We start from the raw sequence: 20,000 nt of genomic DNA, 5'->3' as shown, positions 1-20,000 counted from the left end.
GTGGTGGCAGCAGTAGTGTGTGTGTGTGTGTGTGTGTGTGTGTGTGTGTGTGTGTGTGTGTGTGTGTGTGTGTGTGTGTTCACCTGCTATAGTGAGTGTGATCTCAGATGTGGTGGCAGCAGTAGTGTGTGTGTGTGTGTGTGTGTGTGTGTGTGTGTTCACCTGCTATAGTGAGTGTGATCTCAGATGTGGTGGCAGCAGTAGTGTGTGTGTGTGTGTGTGTGTGTGTGTGTGTGTTCACCTGCTATAGTGAGTGTGATCTCAGATGTGGTGGCAGCAGTAGTGGTCTGTGCTAGTGCTTGAGTCAGGCTGGAGTTGTTGATGGTCAGGGTGATTTCTGGAGCTCCACTGCCAGCGCTGGACACTTGTGACAGATCCTGAGAACCTGAGAGGACACACACATTACACTCAACACACCTCCAGGACTCTGAACACGGCTCTGGGTGAACTAACACCAGTGTTTAAAGGGTTAGTTCAGCCAAAACTGTAGATTGTGTGATTAATGACTGAGCCTCATGTGGTTGGACACCCGTCAGACCTCCGTTCATCTTCAGACACAAATGAAGATATTTTAGTGTAAATCTGATGCTCTGAAAGGCCTCCATTGGCTCAACTTTACACTCTCAAGACCCTTAAAAGACACTAAAGACTAAAGTTACAAAGTCCATCTCACTACAGCAGCTCTACAATAACTTTATGAAGAGAATAGTTTCTGTGCGCAAAAAACCCCTAAATAACGACTTATATAGTGATGACGATTTCAAAACACAGCATCATGAAGCTTCGAAGCGTTTTGAATCAGTGAGTCGATTCAGCGGTTCAGAGCGTTATGAATCAGTGAGTCGATTCAGCGGTTCAGAGCGTTATGAATCAGTGAGTCGATTCAGAGCGTTATGAATCAGTGAGTCGATTCAGCGGTTCAGAGCGTTATGAATCAGTGAGTCGATTCAGCGGTTCAGAGCGTTATGAATCAGTGAGTCGATTCAGCGGTTCAGAGCATTATGAATCAGTGAGTCGATTCAGTGGTTCAGAGCGTTATGAATCAGTGAGTCGATTCAGCGGTTCAGAGCATTATGAATCAGTGAGTCGATTCATGATTCGGATCGCGTGTCAAACCGCCAAACTGCTGAAATTTGTCGATTCAAACTGCTGAATCGACTCACTGATTCACAACGCTCCAAACAGCTGAATCGACTCACTGATTCATAACGCTCTGAACCGCTGAATCGACTCACTGATTCATAACGGTCTGAACTGCTGAATCGACTCACTGATTCATAACGCTCCAAACAGCTGAATCGACTCACTGATTCATAACGCTCTGAACCGCTGAATCGACTCACTGATTCATAACGCTCTGAACCGCTGAATCGACTCACTGATTCATAACGCTCTGAACTGCTGAATCGACTCACTGACTCATAACGCTTCGAAGCTTCATGAGGCCGTGTTTTGAAATCGTCATCACTATATAAGTCGTTATTTAGGGTTTTTTTGCGCACAGAAACTATTCTCGTCTTCATAAAGTTATTGTAGAGCCGCTGTAGTGAGATGGACTTTGTAACTTTAGTCTTTAGTGTCTTTTAAGGGTCTTGAGAGTGTAAAGTTGAGCCAATGGAGGCCTTTCAGAGCATCAGATTTACACTAAAATATCTTCATTTGTGTCTGAAGATGAACGGAGGTCTGACGGGTGTCCAACCACATGAGGCTCAGTCATTCATGACACAATTTACAGTTTTGGCTGAACTAACCCTAGTGTATGAGCTAATGTGAAGAGCTGAGGCTGACCCTGCTGGTGTGTGAGGCTGCTGATGGAGGAGGATGGAGGCTGCAGAGAGAGGCCGCTCAGAGGGTGGAGCACCACATTGGCAGGCACAGACGCGTCTCCATCCGTCATGAGGTGAGCGTGCGCAGTGAGACCCGGGTCGCCCGTCAGAGAGTGAGACAGCAGGCTGCCCGTCTGGAGCGTCTGCTGCAGGATGCTGGGGTCGATCTGCAGAGTGATGTTGTTGATGTTGCTGGGGTCAATCCCTGAGATCTGCACATTGGGACACACCAGGTGAATTCCCTCAAGAGTAGCGAGACCCTCCGTCAGGGACACCGTCAGATCTCCACCCGCTGCGGAGGAAGAGCACCACCTCATGATCACAGTCTCTCATCACCACAGTCAGTTATTCATACTGCATGACCTTTCCATTGTTCTTGAATGTAAACATGCGCTAGATGGACGTGTTTGACCACTGCACTCCAGCTAACAGAAGTTCAAGTCTTCATTTTGTCACCTGTTTTTAATTTAGTCTTGGTCTTGTGCCAAATGTCCTTGTTAGTTTTAGTCATATTTAGTCATTCACATATCTTTTTTTGTTAGCATTCTAAAAGTCTCGTCATTTTAGTCTAGTTTTAGTCAAAAGAAAACTCAATATATTGTGTGGCAAAATAATAATAATAAAATATATATAACGTCTTTAATCTTTGGTCCCAAGTGGCAGTTTCTCTTGAAGATATTTTGGAGTTTCCAGTTCTTAAAGTGCTTACCCTATTTTTATTTAATGATGATTCTTCACTTATTAATACTAATTTGGCTTCTAAGAAAATTATATTTGCAGGTTTAACTGCCACTAAAAAAACTATAATACTTGGTTTTCTCCTGGATCCTCTTAATAAATAAAAGAATGGTTTAACCCCTTCAGGGGTATTGTTCTTATAGAGAGATCATTGGCTGTCATTAATAAAGTAGCTCCACTTTAGATGTCTGGGATAAAGTTGCTGTTGCACTCTTGAAACCAGGTTTTTCTCAAGTTTAGCGCACAATTGAAATGGGTCTTAACATTACTGCAATTGTATTTTATCTTTGTATTTATAAAAGTTTTATTTTATAAAATTTTTTGGTAACACTTTATTTTGATGGTCCCTTTTGAACATTCTGTTGACTATAAGTAACTTTGCTACTACATGTCAACTAACTCTCACTAGAGTATTAGTAGACCGTCTGCTTAATGTCTGCTAACTCTTTATTGTGATGGTCCTCCAACAGACATTACACTGACTATAAGTAACTTTGCAACTACATGTCAACTTTTTCTAACCCTAACCCTACCAGTCTACTAATACATTACTAATACTCTATTGAGAGTTAGTGGACATGTAGGTGCAACGCTACTTATAGTCAACAGAATGTTCAAAAGGGACCATCAAAATAAAGTGTAACCAATTTTTTTAATGTAATGTATTTATTTATCTATTCGCAAGGCTTTGGCAATTGTATATAGTTTGAGAAGTCATGTTAGTTTATATACACGTATACCATTTGGTATATAACAAGTATATTGTACATCTTGTGTTAAAACCAAATAAAAAGTTGATCACAAAAAAACAATATATATATATATATATATAAAACCTGCATAATATATGAGCCACAACACACAGCTAACTGGTTGATTTACAGCACAGATGCCTAAAATCAGCATTAGCTTATGAGACGATGGGCACAAATATCGATTTCGATCTTGATTCAGTATGAATTCATATATATATAGCCTACTGTACATAAGGAAAAATAAGTTTGCCTTTTAGCACTGTTTTAAACTTTTTTGGGGTTAAATTATATTTGCTTGCATTCTTTACTATTCACTATTATTAACATTTAAAAATTCCACAAATTTTACAAATAACTAAGCAGTTATGATCTGCAATACTTTTTTGAGCAACTAAAGAGCCATACAGGCACCTAATGGGTAATGGCATTACAAATGAACATTTTTATTTTTCCAGCCACAAAATAACTCTAATTTAATGTTGATATCTGTTTTTGGCATAGATAAGCGATTTTTCCATTCCACTGTATGATCTTTCCATTGTTCTTCAATGTAAACATGCGCTAGATGGACGTGTTTGACCACTGCCCGTTCTAAAAACACTGCATGACCTGCGTCTCACACTTTTAACCGCGAAAAATGCATCTGAGTGAACCGCCCCTAACGGTTTATGCCTTCAGACGCAACGACATTCTGACAATAAAGTAAAGCCCTCACCTGACACAGTGGCGGGCAGGATGGCCTGCCCCACCAGCCCTTGCTGCAGCAGACTGGGGTCATACTGGCCGCTCAGCACTGGGTTTCCTGGGATGTAGATGTTGGGATCTGAGCTGGCAGCCTGTAATAATCCCACAGAAGGCTGGGAATCTGCGCTGGAGGAGGGATGCTGGGCCTGGGGAACGCTCTGGACCTCGGGTCTCCCTGAGCGGGCCGGCTCCGCCCCAGAGCTCCGCTTGGCCTTGCGGTCCGAGGGCCGGATGTGGCCCTGGATGTGGGTCTTGCGGTGGCCAGATGTGCGGAAGCGGAGCTCACAGAAGGGGCACTTGAAGGGTTTGGAGCCTGTGTGTAAACGCATGTGGACCTTCAGACTGCCCTTGGTGGAGAAGGACGTGTTGCACATGTGACAGCTGAACAGCTTCTGCCCTGCACACACACACACACACACACACACACACGAGTTTAAAGAGGCATGAATACATCAAGGCTGTTGCTGGATTACAAGTGGTGCTTGGTTGTGCAAAAAGTGCTGCCATGGTGTTGCTATGAAGCTTCTCTGAGGCACATGAGCTGCTCTGGTGTTCTGGGTGGATCTACAGTAGATGATTATTGTCTCTTAGAACACTGTGTCCTAACCAGACGAGACACCAGAAAACAAGAACGTTCACCGTAAACAAGAACGTGGCTGTGGTTTTAATCAGTTTGGTTGTGAGTGCAGTGCGCTTGCAGAGAGACTCCGCCCACACGCTCTTCTGATTGGCTGTGATGTTTGATTGATTTGGTTGTGAGTGCAGTGCGCTTGCAGAGAGACTCCGCCCACACGCTCTTCTGATTGGCTGTGATGTTTGATTGATTTGGTTGTGAGTGCAGTGCGCTTGCAGAGAGACTCCGCCCACACGCTCTTCTGATTGGCTGTGATGTTTGATTGATTTGGTTGTGAGTGCAGTGCGCCTGCAGAGAGACTCCGCCCACACACTCTTCTGATTGGCTGTGATGTTTGATTGATTTGCTTGCTTCTGGTGTGGACAGACAAACTGTGACTGGAATCTTATTACATCATGTCTGGTTAGGGCACTGTGTTTGTTTTTTTATATTTTATTTGCCGTTTTATCATCCACTATCATCCACTAGGTGGAAATCCTTCAGATCATTAAGTTAGTAGGATAACACTTTACTTTAGGGTTTCACTATGAACTAGTGTCTTGTTATTATGCATTTATTGGCTGTTTATTAGATCTTATAAAGCACATATTAATGCCTTATTCTACATCCCTTAATCCTAAACTTAACAACTACCTCACTAACTATTAATAAGCAGTGATCAGGAGTTTATTGAGGTAAAATTCGTAGGTAATAATGAGAATTGGACGCTAAACTAAAGTGTGACACCTTCAACAAACCTCAGTGTGAATTGAGGTACACTGTAAACAATTATTTTTAAAATGATTTATGTTTTTCGATGATTGGAGTATTTTAGTCTTTCTACTTCAAAGTTTGATGTTTAAGTCCATGTGTTTATGTTTATTTTCAAAGGGACGATGCACATTAATGGACATGAGCACTTGCGTCCATCGAGTAAATGTGCAGATTTAGCCACACAGGATCATTTTCATCTGCCTTTATTGACCAATGTCGTGCTGCTGACCTTTGATGATTCAGTTAAGCCATGATCAAAAATTACTAGATTTTTAGTTTTTTCGCCCTCTACGGTTCATGCATGAATTTGCATTTTTACCTCAGCCTGAGGCTTATTATTTAAATTTTGGTATGAAGAGGTCTTTACATTTGCACAAAAATAGAAAATTTTTTGTTATAAAAAAAACAACAACAACAAAAAACAAACCCAGCCAAGGTGAGAAAAAGTAACGCAAAAGTAACGCAATTACTTTTCTTAAAAAGTAACTAATAACTCAATTAGTTATTTTTCAAAGGAGTAACGCAATATTGTAATGCATTACTTTTCAAAGTAACTTTCCCCAACTCTGACTAAAGCAGTGGCATGACCATATGGGGCATGTTCCAGAAAACACACTGGCACAAAAGTACAATAATGGAGCCATGTGACACAGAGCTCAACCCACCTGAGTGTGTCTTGACATGGCAGTCCAGTGTGGATTTGACAGTGAAGCTCTTCCCGCACTCTTCACACTTGTAGGGCTTCTCTCCGGTGTGTATCCGGATGTGTCTGAGAGACGGAGAGAAGCAGAGTTCAGATGTGTGTGTGTGTGTGTGTGTGTGTTCTGGGCTACTGCTGACATCAGGTGATAAGCTGTAAGATGCTTACCTCACCAGGTCGCTGGGCTTCTTGAAGCTCTTTGGGCAGTACTGGCAGCGGTTGGCGAACTTGGGCTCGATGTTGAGCTCCACACACTTATCTTTGACTTCACTGATGCGGTCCCGCTCCGCAGCGGTCTGGGCCAGAACCCTCTCCGACAGAGACGCCTCATCATCCGGGTCTCTCTTGGCCAGCTCGGCCGCCTGCTCCTCGGTGAGCGTGATGATGCCGCTGCGGCTCCTCTTCAGCCCGGAGCGATCCGAGCCTTCCTCCTCCTCCTCATCCTCCTCTTCCTCACCGGCCTCATCGCTCTCCACAACTGCGGACATCAGTCACAGGTTAACCTCTGCTGCTCTTCCTCTAGGGTTCGTCTTGCCGCTCATTAGTGGCCGGACACCTAAACATTAAACTTCCTCCACCCCAGCAAAACCAATGCAATTTATCTTTCTTCAATAATATTTTTTCTTTTTAATTTTGTATTTTGAGATGATTTGATGGTATTTTTTAATATTTATGCAATAATTATGGTCTATTTTTGCCATTGAAAATTATACAAAAGTTTTTTTTTGTAAAAAAAAAAATATATATATTATTGCAGTATTTCAGGTTGAAATAGAGAATTTTTAAAAAAAATTTAAAGGCAGATTAGCGCCTCTTTTGGAATTATTTAAGAAATCATGCAACCCTGTGTGTGACCACTAGAGTCTCTATGGAGAATTCACTGGTTCTCTTTTGAACACATTTAATGATTGTTTTCTTGTTGATGGATATGAATATATATTTAAAAAATATCAAAGACTATTTATTATAAAGTTTTAGATATTTTTTTTGTTAGAAATATAGATTTTTTCTGTGAATTTGTGTTTTTGCAGATTTCTCATTCATTTCCTATGGTGGTCATTTTTGACTGAAGAGCACAAGTGGGAGTATTTTTTTTACGACCAATCAGCATGCTCGAATCATGAACCCAATTTTTTTGTGTGTTTACATCCCTAATGCTGGAAAAGTCACCAAGTTTCACATTATTCTGATGAAGCTGTGATTTGAAAAATTCCAAATGTGTTTCGTAGGTTCAGTTTTTCATAGGTGTGTGTGTGTGTGTGAGTGTATAAGTGTGTGTGTGTGTGTGTGTGTGTGTGTGTGTGTGTGTGGATGTGTCAATATCACACTCTTGATGTTTTAGAGTGTCACCCCTTTACTACTGTGGACTTTTTTCAGCATTGTGGCCAATTTTTAGATTGTACACACAAATATTCAGAGAATTGTGTTTTTGCCGATTTCCCATTCATTTCCTATGGTCGCTCATTTATGACTGAAGACAATGAACGCTACTTTATTTTTTTTACGACCAATTAGCATGCTCGAATCATGACCCCAATTTTTTTGTCTGTTTTTATACCTAATGCTAGAAAAGTCACCAAGTTTCATATCATTCTGATGAAGCAGTGATTTTTAACACTTTAAAACAGAAGATGTTCGAGATGTTGAGGAGCCCCAGAGGGTCAGGCTGTGTCCAGACTGCAGTTTATCCAGTGTTCAGTAGTGATGGTGGGTCAGTACCTTTGGGGCCGACCGCATGCTGGAGCTTCATGTGTTTCCTGCGCAGGATGACGGTGCGGAAGCTTTCCTCACACACGCTGCACTTGAAGGGCTTGGTGTTGAGGTGGATGACCATGTGGCGGTTCAGACTGCCATTGGTGGTGAAGCAGGTGTCACAGACGTCACATTTATACGCCTTCACTCCTGAGAGAGGGAGAGAGAGAGAGAGAGAGAGAGAGAGGGAGAGAGAGAGAGAGAGAGAAGAGAGAGAGAGAGAGAGAGAGAGAGAGAGAGAGAGAGAGGAGAGAGAGAGAGAGAGAGAGAGAGAGAGAGAGAGAGAGAGAGAGAGAGAGAGAGAGAGAGAGAGAGAGAGAGAGAGAGAGAGAGAGAGAGAGAGAGAGAGAGAGAGAGAGAGAGGAGAAACTGCATGAGTGGGATTGAGAATGCATTATTAAAGGGTTAGTTCAGCCAAAAACTGTAAATTGTGTCATTAATGACTGAGCCTCATGTGGTTGGACACCCGTCAGACCTCCGTTCATCTTCAGACACAAATGAAGATATTTTAGTGTAAATCTGATGCTCTGAAAGGCCTCCATTGGCTCAACTTTACACTCTCAAGACCCTTAAAAGACACTAAAGACTAAAGTTACAAAGTCCATCTCACTACAGCGGCTCTACAATAACTTTATGAAGACGAGAATAGTTTCTGTGCGCAAAAAAACCCTAAATAACGACTTATATAGTGATGACGATTTCAAAACACGGCCTCATGAAGCTTCGAAGCGTTATGAGTCAGAGAGTCGATTCAGCGGTTCAGAGCGTTATGAATCAGTGAGTCGATTCAGCAGTTCAGAGCGTTATGAATCAGTGAGTCGATTCAGCGGTTCAGAGCGTTATGAATCAGTGAGTCGATTCAGCGGTTCAGAGCGTTATGAATCAGTGAGTCGATTCATGATTCGGATCGTGTGTCAAACCGCCAAACTGCTGAAATTTGAATCGACTCACTGATTCATAACGCTCTGAACCGCTGAATCGACTCACTGATTCATAACGCTCTGAACCGCTGAATCGACTCACTGATTCATAACGCTCTGAACGGCTGAATCGACTCACTGATTCATAACGCTCTGAACGGCTGAATCGACTCACTGATTCATAACGCTCTGAACCGCTGAATCGACTCACTGATTCATAACGCTCTGAACGGCTGAATCGACTCACTGATTCTTAACGCTCTGAACGGCTGAATCGACTCACTGATTCATAACGCTCTGAACTGCTGAATCGACTCACTGATTCATAACGTTCTGAACCGCTGAATCGACTCACTGATTCATAACGCTCTGAACCGCTGAATCGACTCACTGATTCATAACGCTCTGAACGGCTGAATCGACTCACTGATTCATAACGCTCTGAACGGCTGAATCGACTCACTGATTCATAACGCTCTGAACCGCTGAATCGACTCACTGATTCATAACGCTCTGAACGGCTGAATCGACTCACTGATTCTTAACGCTCTGAACGGCTGAATCGACTCACTGATTCATAACGCTCTGAACTGCTGAATCGACTCACTGATTCATAACGTTCTGAACCGCTGAATCGACTCACTGATTCATAACGCTCTGAACCGCTGAATCGACTCACTGATTCATAACGCTCTGAACCGCTGATTCGACTCACTGATTCATAACGCTTCGAAGCTTCATGAGGCCGTGTTTTGAAATCGTCATCACTATATAAGTCGTTATTTAGGGTTTTTCTGCGCACAGAAACTATTCTCGTCTTCATAAAGTTATTGTAGAGCCGCTGTAGTGAGATGGACTTTGTAACTTTAGTCTTTAGTGTCTTTTAAGGGTCTTGAGAGTGTAAAGTTGAGCCAATGGAGGCCTTTCAGAGCATCAGCTTTACACTAAAATATCTTCATTTGTGTCTGAAGATGAACGGAGGTCTGACGGGTGTCCAACCACATGAGGCTCAGTCATTAATGACACAATTTACAGTTTTGGGTGAACTAACGCTTTAAGTAAGAGGGAGCAGAGTTTGCGGGTTCACCTGTGTGTGTGTCCAGGTGTGATTTGAGCACTCCGGCGGACACAAAGCTCCTCCCGCAGAGGTTGCAGCAGTACGGCTTCTCCCCGGTGTGAGAGCGCACATGCTGCTTCAGGTGACTGGACTTCTTAAAGCCCTTATCACACAAACTGCACCTGAGGAACAGACACATGTAGACTAGGGCTGCATTACCGGGAACGCACACAAATCATCACATCCGCCATATGGAGGAAAACAAGCCATTAGCATGAACACTCGTAGAGCTTGTTAGACGCTTTATCTTTACTCTTTCTAATGATTATGATTGATTTGTGCTTTAGTGCAGTCTCGAAAAGTTGCCCTGTGGCGTTCTGCACCTCTAGTGAGTTAAAAACCCTGATCTGAAGATTTATACTGCCCAATAACCGTTCATCAAAGCCGGTGCAATACGACCATTACAATCAAACATGTGCTCTACATGATGCTGGTGTTACTGTAAAGATTAAAGAGATTTCATGAAGTGTGTTGAACAAAACGCCAATAAAGTCAAACCTGTCACGAGACTCAATTTATCGTTAAAGCCGTTTTTCCCGATGAGCGATCACACAGATAATGCGTGAGGTTATTAATGTTCAACACATTCAGAAGTCTTCTTTATCTCATGATGGGCTGGGCTTCAAGCTGAGAGCCACATTATATGTGCGACACTTGTACTTTTTCTCGTCTAAATGCTGCTCCCACAAATATTACACAACATAATAGCTCATAAATCAGCCAGTCTTAGATGAAGACGCTTGCTATAAAAAAGTAAATAAAAAACTTCGCTATTGTCGTAATTCTAATAATATTATTACACTGACATGTCAGTTTCATAGCACAAGACACGTCTTATGATCATTTTAAAACGTTAAAGGGTAACTAAACCCTAAACCAACTTTTTTTAGTTAATGATCTGTAATACTGGGGCTTTATTAATGCTGTTCATTGATTCGAGTAAATGTTTTGACATTTGAGTATAAAGTGTTTTAATTCTATAAAATATGGTGTAAAACTGTCTGAGTGCTGCCCTCTTCAGGTTGAACGGTGGCTACTGCAGTTGAGTTTTCCTATTGGACGTTGTGGGTCATCGTGACGTATGATTATGATGGTACCTCCAACGGCTCACTAGCCACGCCCCCAGCACGAGCTCACCACGCCCTCAGTTTCCCCCAATCACACGATGAGAACGGCTTCACTCCAGTATGAACTGTCATGTTATATGAAGTAAACATTATGAATGAAACTCACTTGACACTTGCTTTAACATTGTATTGAAGAAAATACGGTTAAATAATGCAGTTGTCAGTACACGTCAGGCTTTTCTTGCGATATTATTGCCGCCCATCATGTGTACAGATAAGTTTCATACATGAGACGCGCTTTCAAAACCTGACACGCAAGTGGTTGCCAAGGTGAAGCTGGAGAATGGCCGCTCTGCTGCAAAGCTACTGGCGTCACTCCAGTCATTCTCCAGCTTTGCGACTCGCGAGTCTGACAGCTGTCAATCAACCCGTCACCACTGCTCTCAGGTGCACGCCCTCCGCTCAGCCCCGCCCCGCCCTCGGTTCCTCCCTCTGTCTCCGCTGGGCTCTGCCCACTTTTACAGCATTTTTAAAAAATTTGCCAGTGGGTGGAGTTAAGCTCTGAGCAGGGGTTTAGTTACCCTTTAAATGTGTGTAATACATACTTTTAGTCCATTAAATTGAGGAACTCTGAATAAAGTCTTCATGGAAACACTGGGTGATTTATAGGCATGTCGTGTGATATTTGGCGGAGCTGCATGTGTTCTGATGAGATAATGACCCTCTGGCCATTGATTGCGTTGGGTCGTTTATCAGTCACTGTACAGACAATCTGACCCAATACGGCTCAGTGTTTCTGTAGATCTCGCTCTGTGGAGAGGCAGAAGTGATTCTACGCCGACTATACAGGGTTAACGCCATTCATTTACACTATGGGGAATGGTCTGTTTTCACCCACGCCGACTCCGCCCCCACACCACGCCCCCAGCGATGACACGACTCCGCCCCCACACCACGCCCCCAGCTATGACACGACTCCGCCCCCACGCCACGCCCCCAGCTATGACACGACTCCGCCCCCACGCCACGCCCCCAGCTATGACACGACTCCGCCCCCACGCCACGCCCCCAGCTATGACACGACTCCACCCTCACGCCACGCCCCCAGCTATGACACGACTCCGCCCCCACGCCACGCCCCCAGCTATGACACGACTCCACCCTCACGCCACGCCCCCAGCTATGACACGACTCCACCCCCACGCCACGCCCCCAGCTATGACACGACTCCACCCTCACGCTACGCCCCCAGCTATGACACGACTCCGCCCCCACGCCACGCCCCCAGCTATGACACGACTCCACCCTCACGCCACGCCCCCAGCTATGACACGACTCCACCCCCACGCCACGCCCCCAGCTATGACACGACTCCACCCCCACGCCCCCAGCTATGACACGACTCCGCCCCCACGCCACGCCCCCAGCTATGACACGACTCCGCCCCCACGCTACGCCCCCAGCTATGACACGACTCCGCCCCCACGCCACGCCCCCAGCTATGACACGACTCCACCCTCACGCCACGCCCCCAGCTATGACACGACTCCACCCCCACGCCCCCAGCTATGACACGACTCCACCCCCACGCCACGCCCCCAGCTATGACACGACTCCGCCCCCACGCCACGCCCCCAGCTATGACACGACTCCACCGTCACGCCACGCCCCCAGCTATGACACGACTCCACCCCCACGCCACGCCCCCAGCTATGACACGACTCCACCCCCATGCCTCCAGCTATGACACGACTCCACCCCCACGCCACGCCCCCAGCTATGACACGACTCCGCCCCCCACGCCCCCAGCTATGACACGACTCCGCCCCCACGCCACGCCCCCAGCTATGACACGACTCCGCCCCCACGCCACGCCCCCAGCTATGACACGACTCCGCCCTCACGCCACGCCCCCAGCTATGTCACGACTTTTTACTTTTTGGCTGTCAACACTGCACTGGCTGCCTATTAAACATCACATACATTTTAAAATCTTGCTCATTACTTACAAAGCTCTTTTCTCCTCAGAGTGAGTAGGGCAGCAGCTTTTAGCGTTTGAGGGATGAGAACTTACTGATAAACTCTCTTGTTGATTTCATCCTCATCCTGGAAGTCTTGTGTCTGGATAGACAGCTGGAGCTCTCCTTGACTCGCCTCCTGCAATAAACCACTCGTCTACACACACACACACACACACACACACACACACACACACACACACACACACACACACACACACACACACACACACACACACAGGTTCTGGGTGTGTGTTACGCTCAGTAGGGTGTGTGTACCTCAGTGTGTGTTACACTCAGTAGGGTGGGAGGGTGTGTGTACCTCAGTGTGTGTTACACTCAGTAGGGTGGGAGGGTGTGTGTACCTCAGTGTGTGTTACGCTCAGTAGGGTGGGAGGGTGTGTGTACCTCAGTGTGTGTTACACTCAGTAGGGTGGGAGGGTGTGTGTACCTCAGTGTGTGTTACACTCAGTAGGGTGGGAGGGTGTGTGTACCTCAGTGTGTGTTACGCTCAGTAGGGTGGGAGGGTGTGTGTACCTCAGTGTGTGTTACACTCAGTAGGGTGGGAGGGTGTGTGTACCTCAGTGTGTGTTACGCTCAGTAGGGTGGGAGGGTGTGTGTACCTCAGTGTGTGTTACACTCAGTAGGGTGGGAGGGTGTGTGTACCTCAGTGTGTGTTACACTCAGTAGGGTGGGAGGGTGTGTGTACCTCAGTGTGTGTTACACTCAGTAGGGTGGGAGGGTGTGTGTACCTCAGTGTGTGTTACGCTCAGTAGGGTGGGAGGGTGTGTGTACCTCAGTGTGTGTTACACTCAGTAGGGTGGGAGGGTGTGTGTACCTCAGTGTGTGTTACACTCAGTAGGGTGGGAGGGTGTGTGTACCTCAGTGTGTGTTACACTCAGTAGGGTGGGAGGGTGTGTGTACCTCAGTGTGTGTTACGCTCAGTAGGGTGGGAGGGTGTGTGTACCTCAGTGTGTGTTACACTCAGTAGGGTGGGAGGGTGTGTGTACCTCAGTGTGTGTTACACTCAGTAGGGTGGGAGGGTGTGTGTACCTCAGTGTGTGTTACGCTCAGTAGGGTGGGAGGGTGTGTGTACCTCAGTGTGTGTTACACTCAGTAGGGTGGGAGGGTGTGTGTACCTCAGTGTGTGTTACACTCAGTAGGGTGGGAGGGTGTGTGTACCTCAGTGTGTGTTACGCTCAGTAGGGTGGGAGGGTGTGTGTACCTCAGTGTGTGTTACACTCAGTAGGGTGGGAGGGTGTGTGTACCTCAGTGTGTGTTACACTCAGTAGGGGGGGAGGGTGTGTGTACCTCAGTGTGTGTTACACTCAGTAGGGTGTGTGTACCTCAGTGTGTGTTACGCTCAGTAGGGTGGGAGGGTGTGTGTACCTCAGTGTGTGTTACACTCAGTAGGGTGTGTGTACTTCAGTGTGTGTTACACTCAGTAGGGTGGGAGGGTGTGTGTACCTCAGTGTGTGTTACACTCAGTAGGGTGGGAGGGTGTGTGTACCTCAGTGTGTGTTACACTCAGTAGGGTGGGAGGGTGTGTGTACCTCAGTGTGTGTTACGCTCAGTAGGGTGGGAGGGTGTGTGTACCTCAGTGTGTGTTACACTCAGTAGGGTGGGAGGGTGTGTGTACCTCAGTGTGTGTTACACTCAGTAGGGTGGGAGGGTGTGTGTACCTCAGTGTGTGTTACGCTCAGTAGGGTGGGAGGGTGTGTGTACCTCAGTGTGTGTTACACTCAGTAGGGTGGGAGGGTGTGTGTACCTCAGTGTGTGTTACACTCAGTAGGGTGGGAGGGTGTGTGTACCTCAGTGTGTGTTAAGCTCAGTAGGGTGGGAGGGTGTGTGTACCTCAGTGTGTGTTACACTCAGTAGGGGGGGAGGGTGTGTGTACCTCAGTGTGTGTTACACTCAGTAGGGTGTGTGTACCTCAGTGTGTGTTACGCTCAGTAGGGTGGGAGGGTGTGTGTACCTCAGTGTGTGTTACTCTCAGTAGGGTGTGTGTACCTCAGTGTGTGTTACGCTCAGTAGGGTGGGAGGGTGTGTGTACCTCAGTGTGTGTTACACTCAGTAGGGTGGGAGGGTGTGTGTACCTCAGTGTGTGTTACACTCAGTAGGGTGGGAGGGTGTGTGTACCTCAGTGTGTGTTACGCTCAGTAGGGTGGGAGGGTGTGTGTACCTCAGTGTGTGTTACGCTCAGTAGGGTGGGAGGGTGTGTGTACCTCAGTGTGTGTTACACTCAGTAGGGTGGGAGGGTGTGTGTACCTCAGTGTGTGTTACACTCAGTAGGGTGGGAGGGTGTGTGTACCTCAGTGTGTGTTACGCTCAGTAGGGTGGGAGGGTGTGTGTACCTCAGTGTGTGTTACACTCAGTAGGGTGGGAGGGTGTGTGTACCTCAGTGTGTGTTACACTCAGTAGGGTGGGAGGGTGTGTGTACCTCAGTGTGTGTTACACTCAGTAGGGTGGGAGGGTGTGTGTACCTCAGTGTGTGTTACACTCAGTAGGGTGGGAGGGTGTGTGTACCTCAGTGTGTGTTACGCTCAGTAGGGTGGGAGGGTGTGTGTACCTCAGTGTGTGTTACACTCAGTAGGGTGGGAGGGTGTGTGTACCTCAGTGTGTGTTACACTCAGTAGGGTGGGAGGGTGTGTGTACCTCAGTGTGTGTTACGCTCAGTAGGGTGGGAGGGTGTGTGTACCTCAGTGTGTGTTACACTCAGTAGGGTGGGAGGGTGTGTGTACCTCAGTGTGTGTTACACTCAGTAGGGGGGGAGGGTGTGTGTACCTCAGTGTGTGTTACACTCAGTAGGGTGTGTGTACCTCAGTGTGTGTTACGCTCAGTAGGGTGGGAGGGTGTGTGTACCTCAGTGTGTGTTACACTCAGTAGGGTGTGTGTACTTCAGTGTGTGTTACACTCAGTAGGGTGGGAGGGTGTGTGTACCTCAGTGTGTGTTACACTCAGTAGGGTGGGAGGGTGTGTGTACCTCAGTGTGTGTTACACTCAGTAGGGTGGGAGGGTGTGTGTACCTCAGTGTGTGTTACGCTCAGTAGGGTGGGAGGGTGTGTGTACCTCAGTGTGTGTTACACTCAGTAGGGTGGGAGGGTGTGTGTACCTCAGTGTGTGTTACACTCAGTAGGGTGGGAGGGTGTGTGTACCTCAGTGTGTGTTACGCTCAGTAGGGTGGGAGGGTGTGTGTACCTCAGTGTGTGTTACACTCAGTAGGGTGGGAGGGTGTGTGTACCTCAGTGTGTGTTACACTCAGTAGGGTGGGAGGGTGTGTGTACCTCAGTGTGTGTTAAGCTCAGTAGGGTGGGAGGGTGTGTGTACCTCAGTGTGTGTTACACTCAGTAGGGGGGGAGGGTGTGTGTACCTCAGTGTGTGTTACACTCAGTAGGGTGTGTGTACCTCAGTGTGTGTTACACTCAGTAGGGTGGGAGGGTGTGTGTACCTCAGTGTGTGTTACTCTCAGTAGGGTGTGTGTACCTCAGTGTGTGTTACGCTCAGTAGGGTGGGAGGGTGTGTGTACCTCAGTGTGTGTTACACTCAGTAGGGTGGGAGGGTGTGTGTACCTCAGTGTGTGTTACACTCAGTAGGGTGGGAGGGTGTGTGTACCTCAGTGTGTGTTACACTCAGTAGGGTGGGAGGGTGTGTGTACCTCAGTGTGTGTTACGCTCAGTAGGGTGGGAGGGTGTGTGTACCTCAGTGTGTGTTACACTCAGTAGGGTGGGAGGGTGTGTGTACCTCAGTGTGTGTTACACTCAGTAGGGTGGGAGGGTGTGTGTACCTCAGTGTGTGTTACGCTCAGTAGGGTGGGAGGGTGTGTGTACCTCAGTGTGTGTTACACTCAGTAGGGTGGGAGGGTGTGTGTACCTCAGTGTGTGTTACACTCAGTAGGGTGGGAGGGTGTGTGTACCTCAGTGTGTGTTAAGCTCAGTAGGGTGGGAGGGTGTGTGTACCTCAGTGTGTGTTACACTCAGTAGGGGGGGAGGGTGTGTGTACCTCAGTGTGTGTTACACTCAGTAGGGTGTGTGTACCTCAGTGTGTGTTACGCTCAGTAGGGTGGGAGGGTGTGTGTACCTCAGTGTGTGTTACTCTCAGTAGGGTGTGTGTACCTCAGTGTGTGTTACGCTCAGTAGGGTGGGAGGGTGTGTGTACCTCAGTGTGTGTTACACTCAGTAGGGTGGGAGGGTGTGTGTACCTCAGTGTGTGTTACACTCAGTAGGGTGGGAGGGTGTGTGTACCTCAGTGTGTGTTACACTCAGTAGGGGTGTGTGTACCTCAGTGTGTGTTACGCTCAGTAGGGTGTGTGTACCTCAGTGTGTGTTACGCTCAGTAGGGTGGGAGGGTGTGTGTACCTCAGTGTGTGTTACACTCAGTAGGGTGGGAGGGTGTGTGTACCTCAGTGTGTGTTACGCTCAGTAGGGTGGGAGGGTGTGTGTACCTCAGTGTGTGTTACACTCAGTAGGGTGTGTGTACCTCAGTGTGTGTTACGCTCAGTAGGGTGGGAGGGTGTGTGTACCTCAGTGTGTGTTACTCTCAGTAGGGTGTGTGTACCTCAGTGTGTGTTACGCTCAGTAGGGTGGGAGGGTGTGTGTACCTCAGTGTGTGTTACACTCAGTAGGGTGGGAGGGTGTGTGTACCTCAGTGTGTGCTACGCTCAGTAGGGTGTGTGTACCTCAGTGTGTGTTACGCTCAGTAGGGTGGGAGGGTGTGTGTACCTCAGTGTGTGTTACACTCAGTAGGGTGGGAGGGTGTGTGCACCTCAGTGTGTGTTACACTCAGTAGGGTGGGAGGGTGTGTGTACCTCAGTGTGTGTTACGCTCAGTTGGGTGTGTGTACCTCAGTGTGTGTTACGCTCAGTAGGGTGGGAGGGTGTGTGTACCTCAGTGTGTGTTACACTCAGTAGGGTGGGAGGGTGTGTGCACCTCAGTGTGTGTTACACTCAGTAGGGTGGGAGGGTGTGTGTACCTCAGTGTGTGTTACACTCAGTAGGGTGTGTGTACCTCAGTGTGTGTTACGCTCAGTAGGGTGGGAGGGTGTGTGTACCTCAGTGTGTGTTACACTCAGTAGGGTGTGTGTACCTCAGTGTGTGTTACGCTCAGTAGGGTGGGAGGGTGTGTGTACCTCAGTGTGTGTTACACTCAGTAGGGTGTGTGTACCTCAGTGTGTGTTACGCTCAGTAGGGTGGGAGGGTGTGTGTACCTCAGTGTGTGTTACACTCAGTAGGGTGGGAGGGTGTGTGTACCTCAGTGTGTGTTACACTCAGTAGGGTGGGAGGGTGTGTGTACCTCAGTGTGTGTTACACTCAGTAGGGTGGGAGGGTGTGTGTACCTCAGTGTGTGTTACACTCAGTAGGGTGGGAGGGTGTGTGTACCTCAGTGTGTGTTACACTCAGTAGGGTGGGAGGGTGTGTGTACCTCAGTGTGTGTTACACTCAGTAGGGTGTGTGTACCTCAGTGTGTGTTACGCTCAGTAGGGTGGGAGGGTGTGTGTACCTCAGTGTGTGTTACACTCAGTAGGGTGGGAGGGTGTGTGTACCTCAGTGTGTGTTACACTCAGTAGGGGGTGTGTGTACCTCAGTGTGTGTTACGCTCAGTAGGGTGGGAGGGTGTGTGTACCTCAGTGTGTGTTACACTCAGTAGGGTGGGAGGGTGTGTGTACCTCAGTGTGTGTTACACTCAGTAGGGTGGGAGGGTGTGTGTACCTCAGTGTGTGTTACACTCAGTAGGGTGTGTGTACCTCAGTGTGTGTTACACTCAGTAGGGTGGGAGGGTGTGTGTACCTCAGTGTGTGTTACACTCAGTAGGGTGGGAGGGTGTGTGTACCTCAGTGTGTGTTACGCTCAGTAGGGTGGGAGGGTGTGTGTACCTCAGTGTGTGTTACGCTCAGTAGGGTGGGAGGGTGTGTGTACCTCAGTGTGTGTTACACTCAGTAGGGTGGGAGGGTGTGTGTACCTCAGTGTGTGTTACGCTCAGTAGGGTGGGAGGGTGTGTGTACCTCAGTGTGTGTTACGCTCAGTAGGGTGGGAGGGTGTGTGTACCTCAGTGTGTGTTACACTCAGTAGGGTGGGAGGGTGTGTGTACCTCAGTGTGTGTTACGCTCAGTAGGGTGGGAGGGTGTGTGTACCTCAGTGTGTGTTACGCTCAGTAGGGTGGGAGGGTGTGTGTACCTCAGTGTGTGTTACACTCAGTAGGGGTGTGTGTACCTCAGTGTGTGTTACGCTCAGTAGGGTGGGAGGGTGTGTGTACCTCAGTGTGTGTTACACTCAGTAGGGTGTGTGTACCTCAGTGTGTGTTACGCTCAGTAGGGTGGGAGGGTGTGTGTACCTCAGTGTGTTACACTCAGTAGGGTGGGAGGGTGTGTGTACCTCAGTGTGTGTTACACTCAGTAGGGGTGTGTGTACCTCAGTGTGTGTTACACTCAGTAGGGTGGGAGGGTGTGTGTACCTCAGTGTGTGTTACGCTCAGTAGGGTGGGAGGGTGTGTGTACCTCAGTGTGTGTTACACTCAGTAGGGTGGGAGGGTGTGTGTACCTCAGTGTGTGTTACACTCAGTAGGGTGGGAGGGTGTGTGTACCTCAGTGTGTGTTACGCTCAGTAGGGTGGGAGGGTGTGTGTACCTCAGTGTGTGTTACTCTCAGTAGGGTGGGAGGGTGTGTGTACCTCAGTGTGTGTTACACTCAGTAGGGTGGGAGGGTGTGTGTACCTCAGTGTGTGTTACGCTCAGTAGGGTGGGAGGGTGTGTGTACCTCAGTGTGTGTTACGCTCAGTAGGGGTGTGTGTACCTCAGTGTGTGTTACACTCAGTAGGGTGGGAGGGTGTGTGTACCTCAGTGTGTGTTACGCTCAGTAGGGTGGGAGGGTGTGTGTACCTCAGTGTGTGTTACGCTCAGTAGGGTGGGAGGGTGTGTGTACCTCAGTGTGTGTTACGCTCAGTAGGGTGGGAGGGTGTGTGTACCTCAGTGTGTGTTACGCTCAG

The 20,000-nt window shown here is 47.8% G+C and overlaps 1 protein-coding gene across 1 annotated transcript in view; it reads right to left on the bottom strand.

Annotated features, from left to right (window-relative positions):
- znf236 (zinc finger protein 236) overlaps positions 1-20,000 on the bottom strand; it is a gene marked incomplete at its 5' end in the record, with an annotated part of 53,820 nt that overhangs the window by 28,962 nt on the left and 4,858 nt on the right. Inside the window, 8 exons of the mRNA XM_079837069.1 lie at positions 242-385; positions 1,789-2,118; positions 4,035-4,460; positions 6,116-6,219; positions 6,319-6,628; positions 7,870-8,052; positions 9,910-10,061; positions 13,081-13,181. Of these exons, the coding sequence (XP_079693195.1) occupies positions 242-385; positions 1,789-2,118; positions 4,035-4,460; positions 6,116-6,219; positions 6,319-6,628; positions 7,870-8,052; positions 9,910-10,061; positions 13,081-13,181 (1,750 nt within the window). The remainder of the gene's footprint in view (positions 1-241; positions 386-1,788; positions 2,119-4,034; positions 4,461-6,115; positions 6,220-6,318; positions 6,629-7,869; positions 8,053-9,909; positions 10,062-13,080; positions 13,182-20,000) is intronic.

This window comes from Gobio gobio, assembly GCF_949357685.1.
Source record: "Gobio gobio genome assembly, chromosome: 15".
Lineage (NCBI taxonomy): Eukaryota > Metazoa > Chordata > Actinopteri > Cypriniformes > Gobionidae > Gobio > Gobio gobio.
This window is presented reverse-complemented; position numbering and strand designations above follow the sequence as displayed.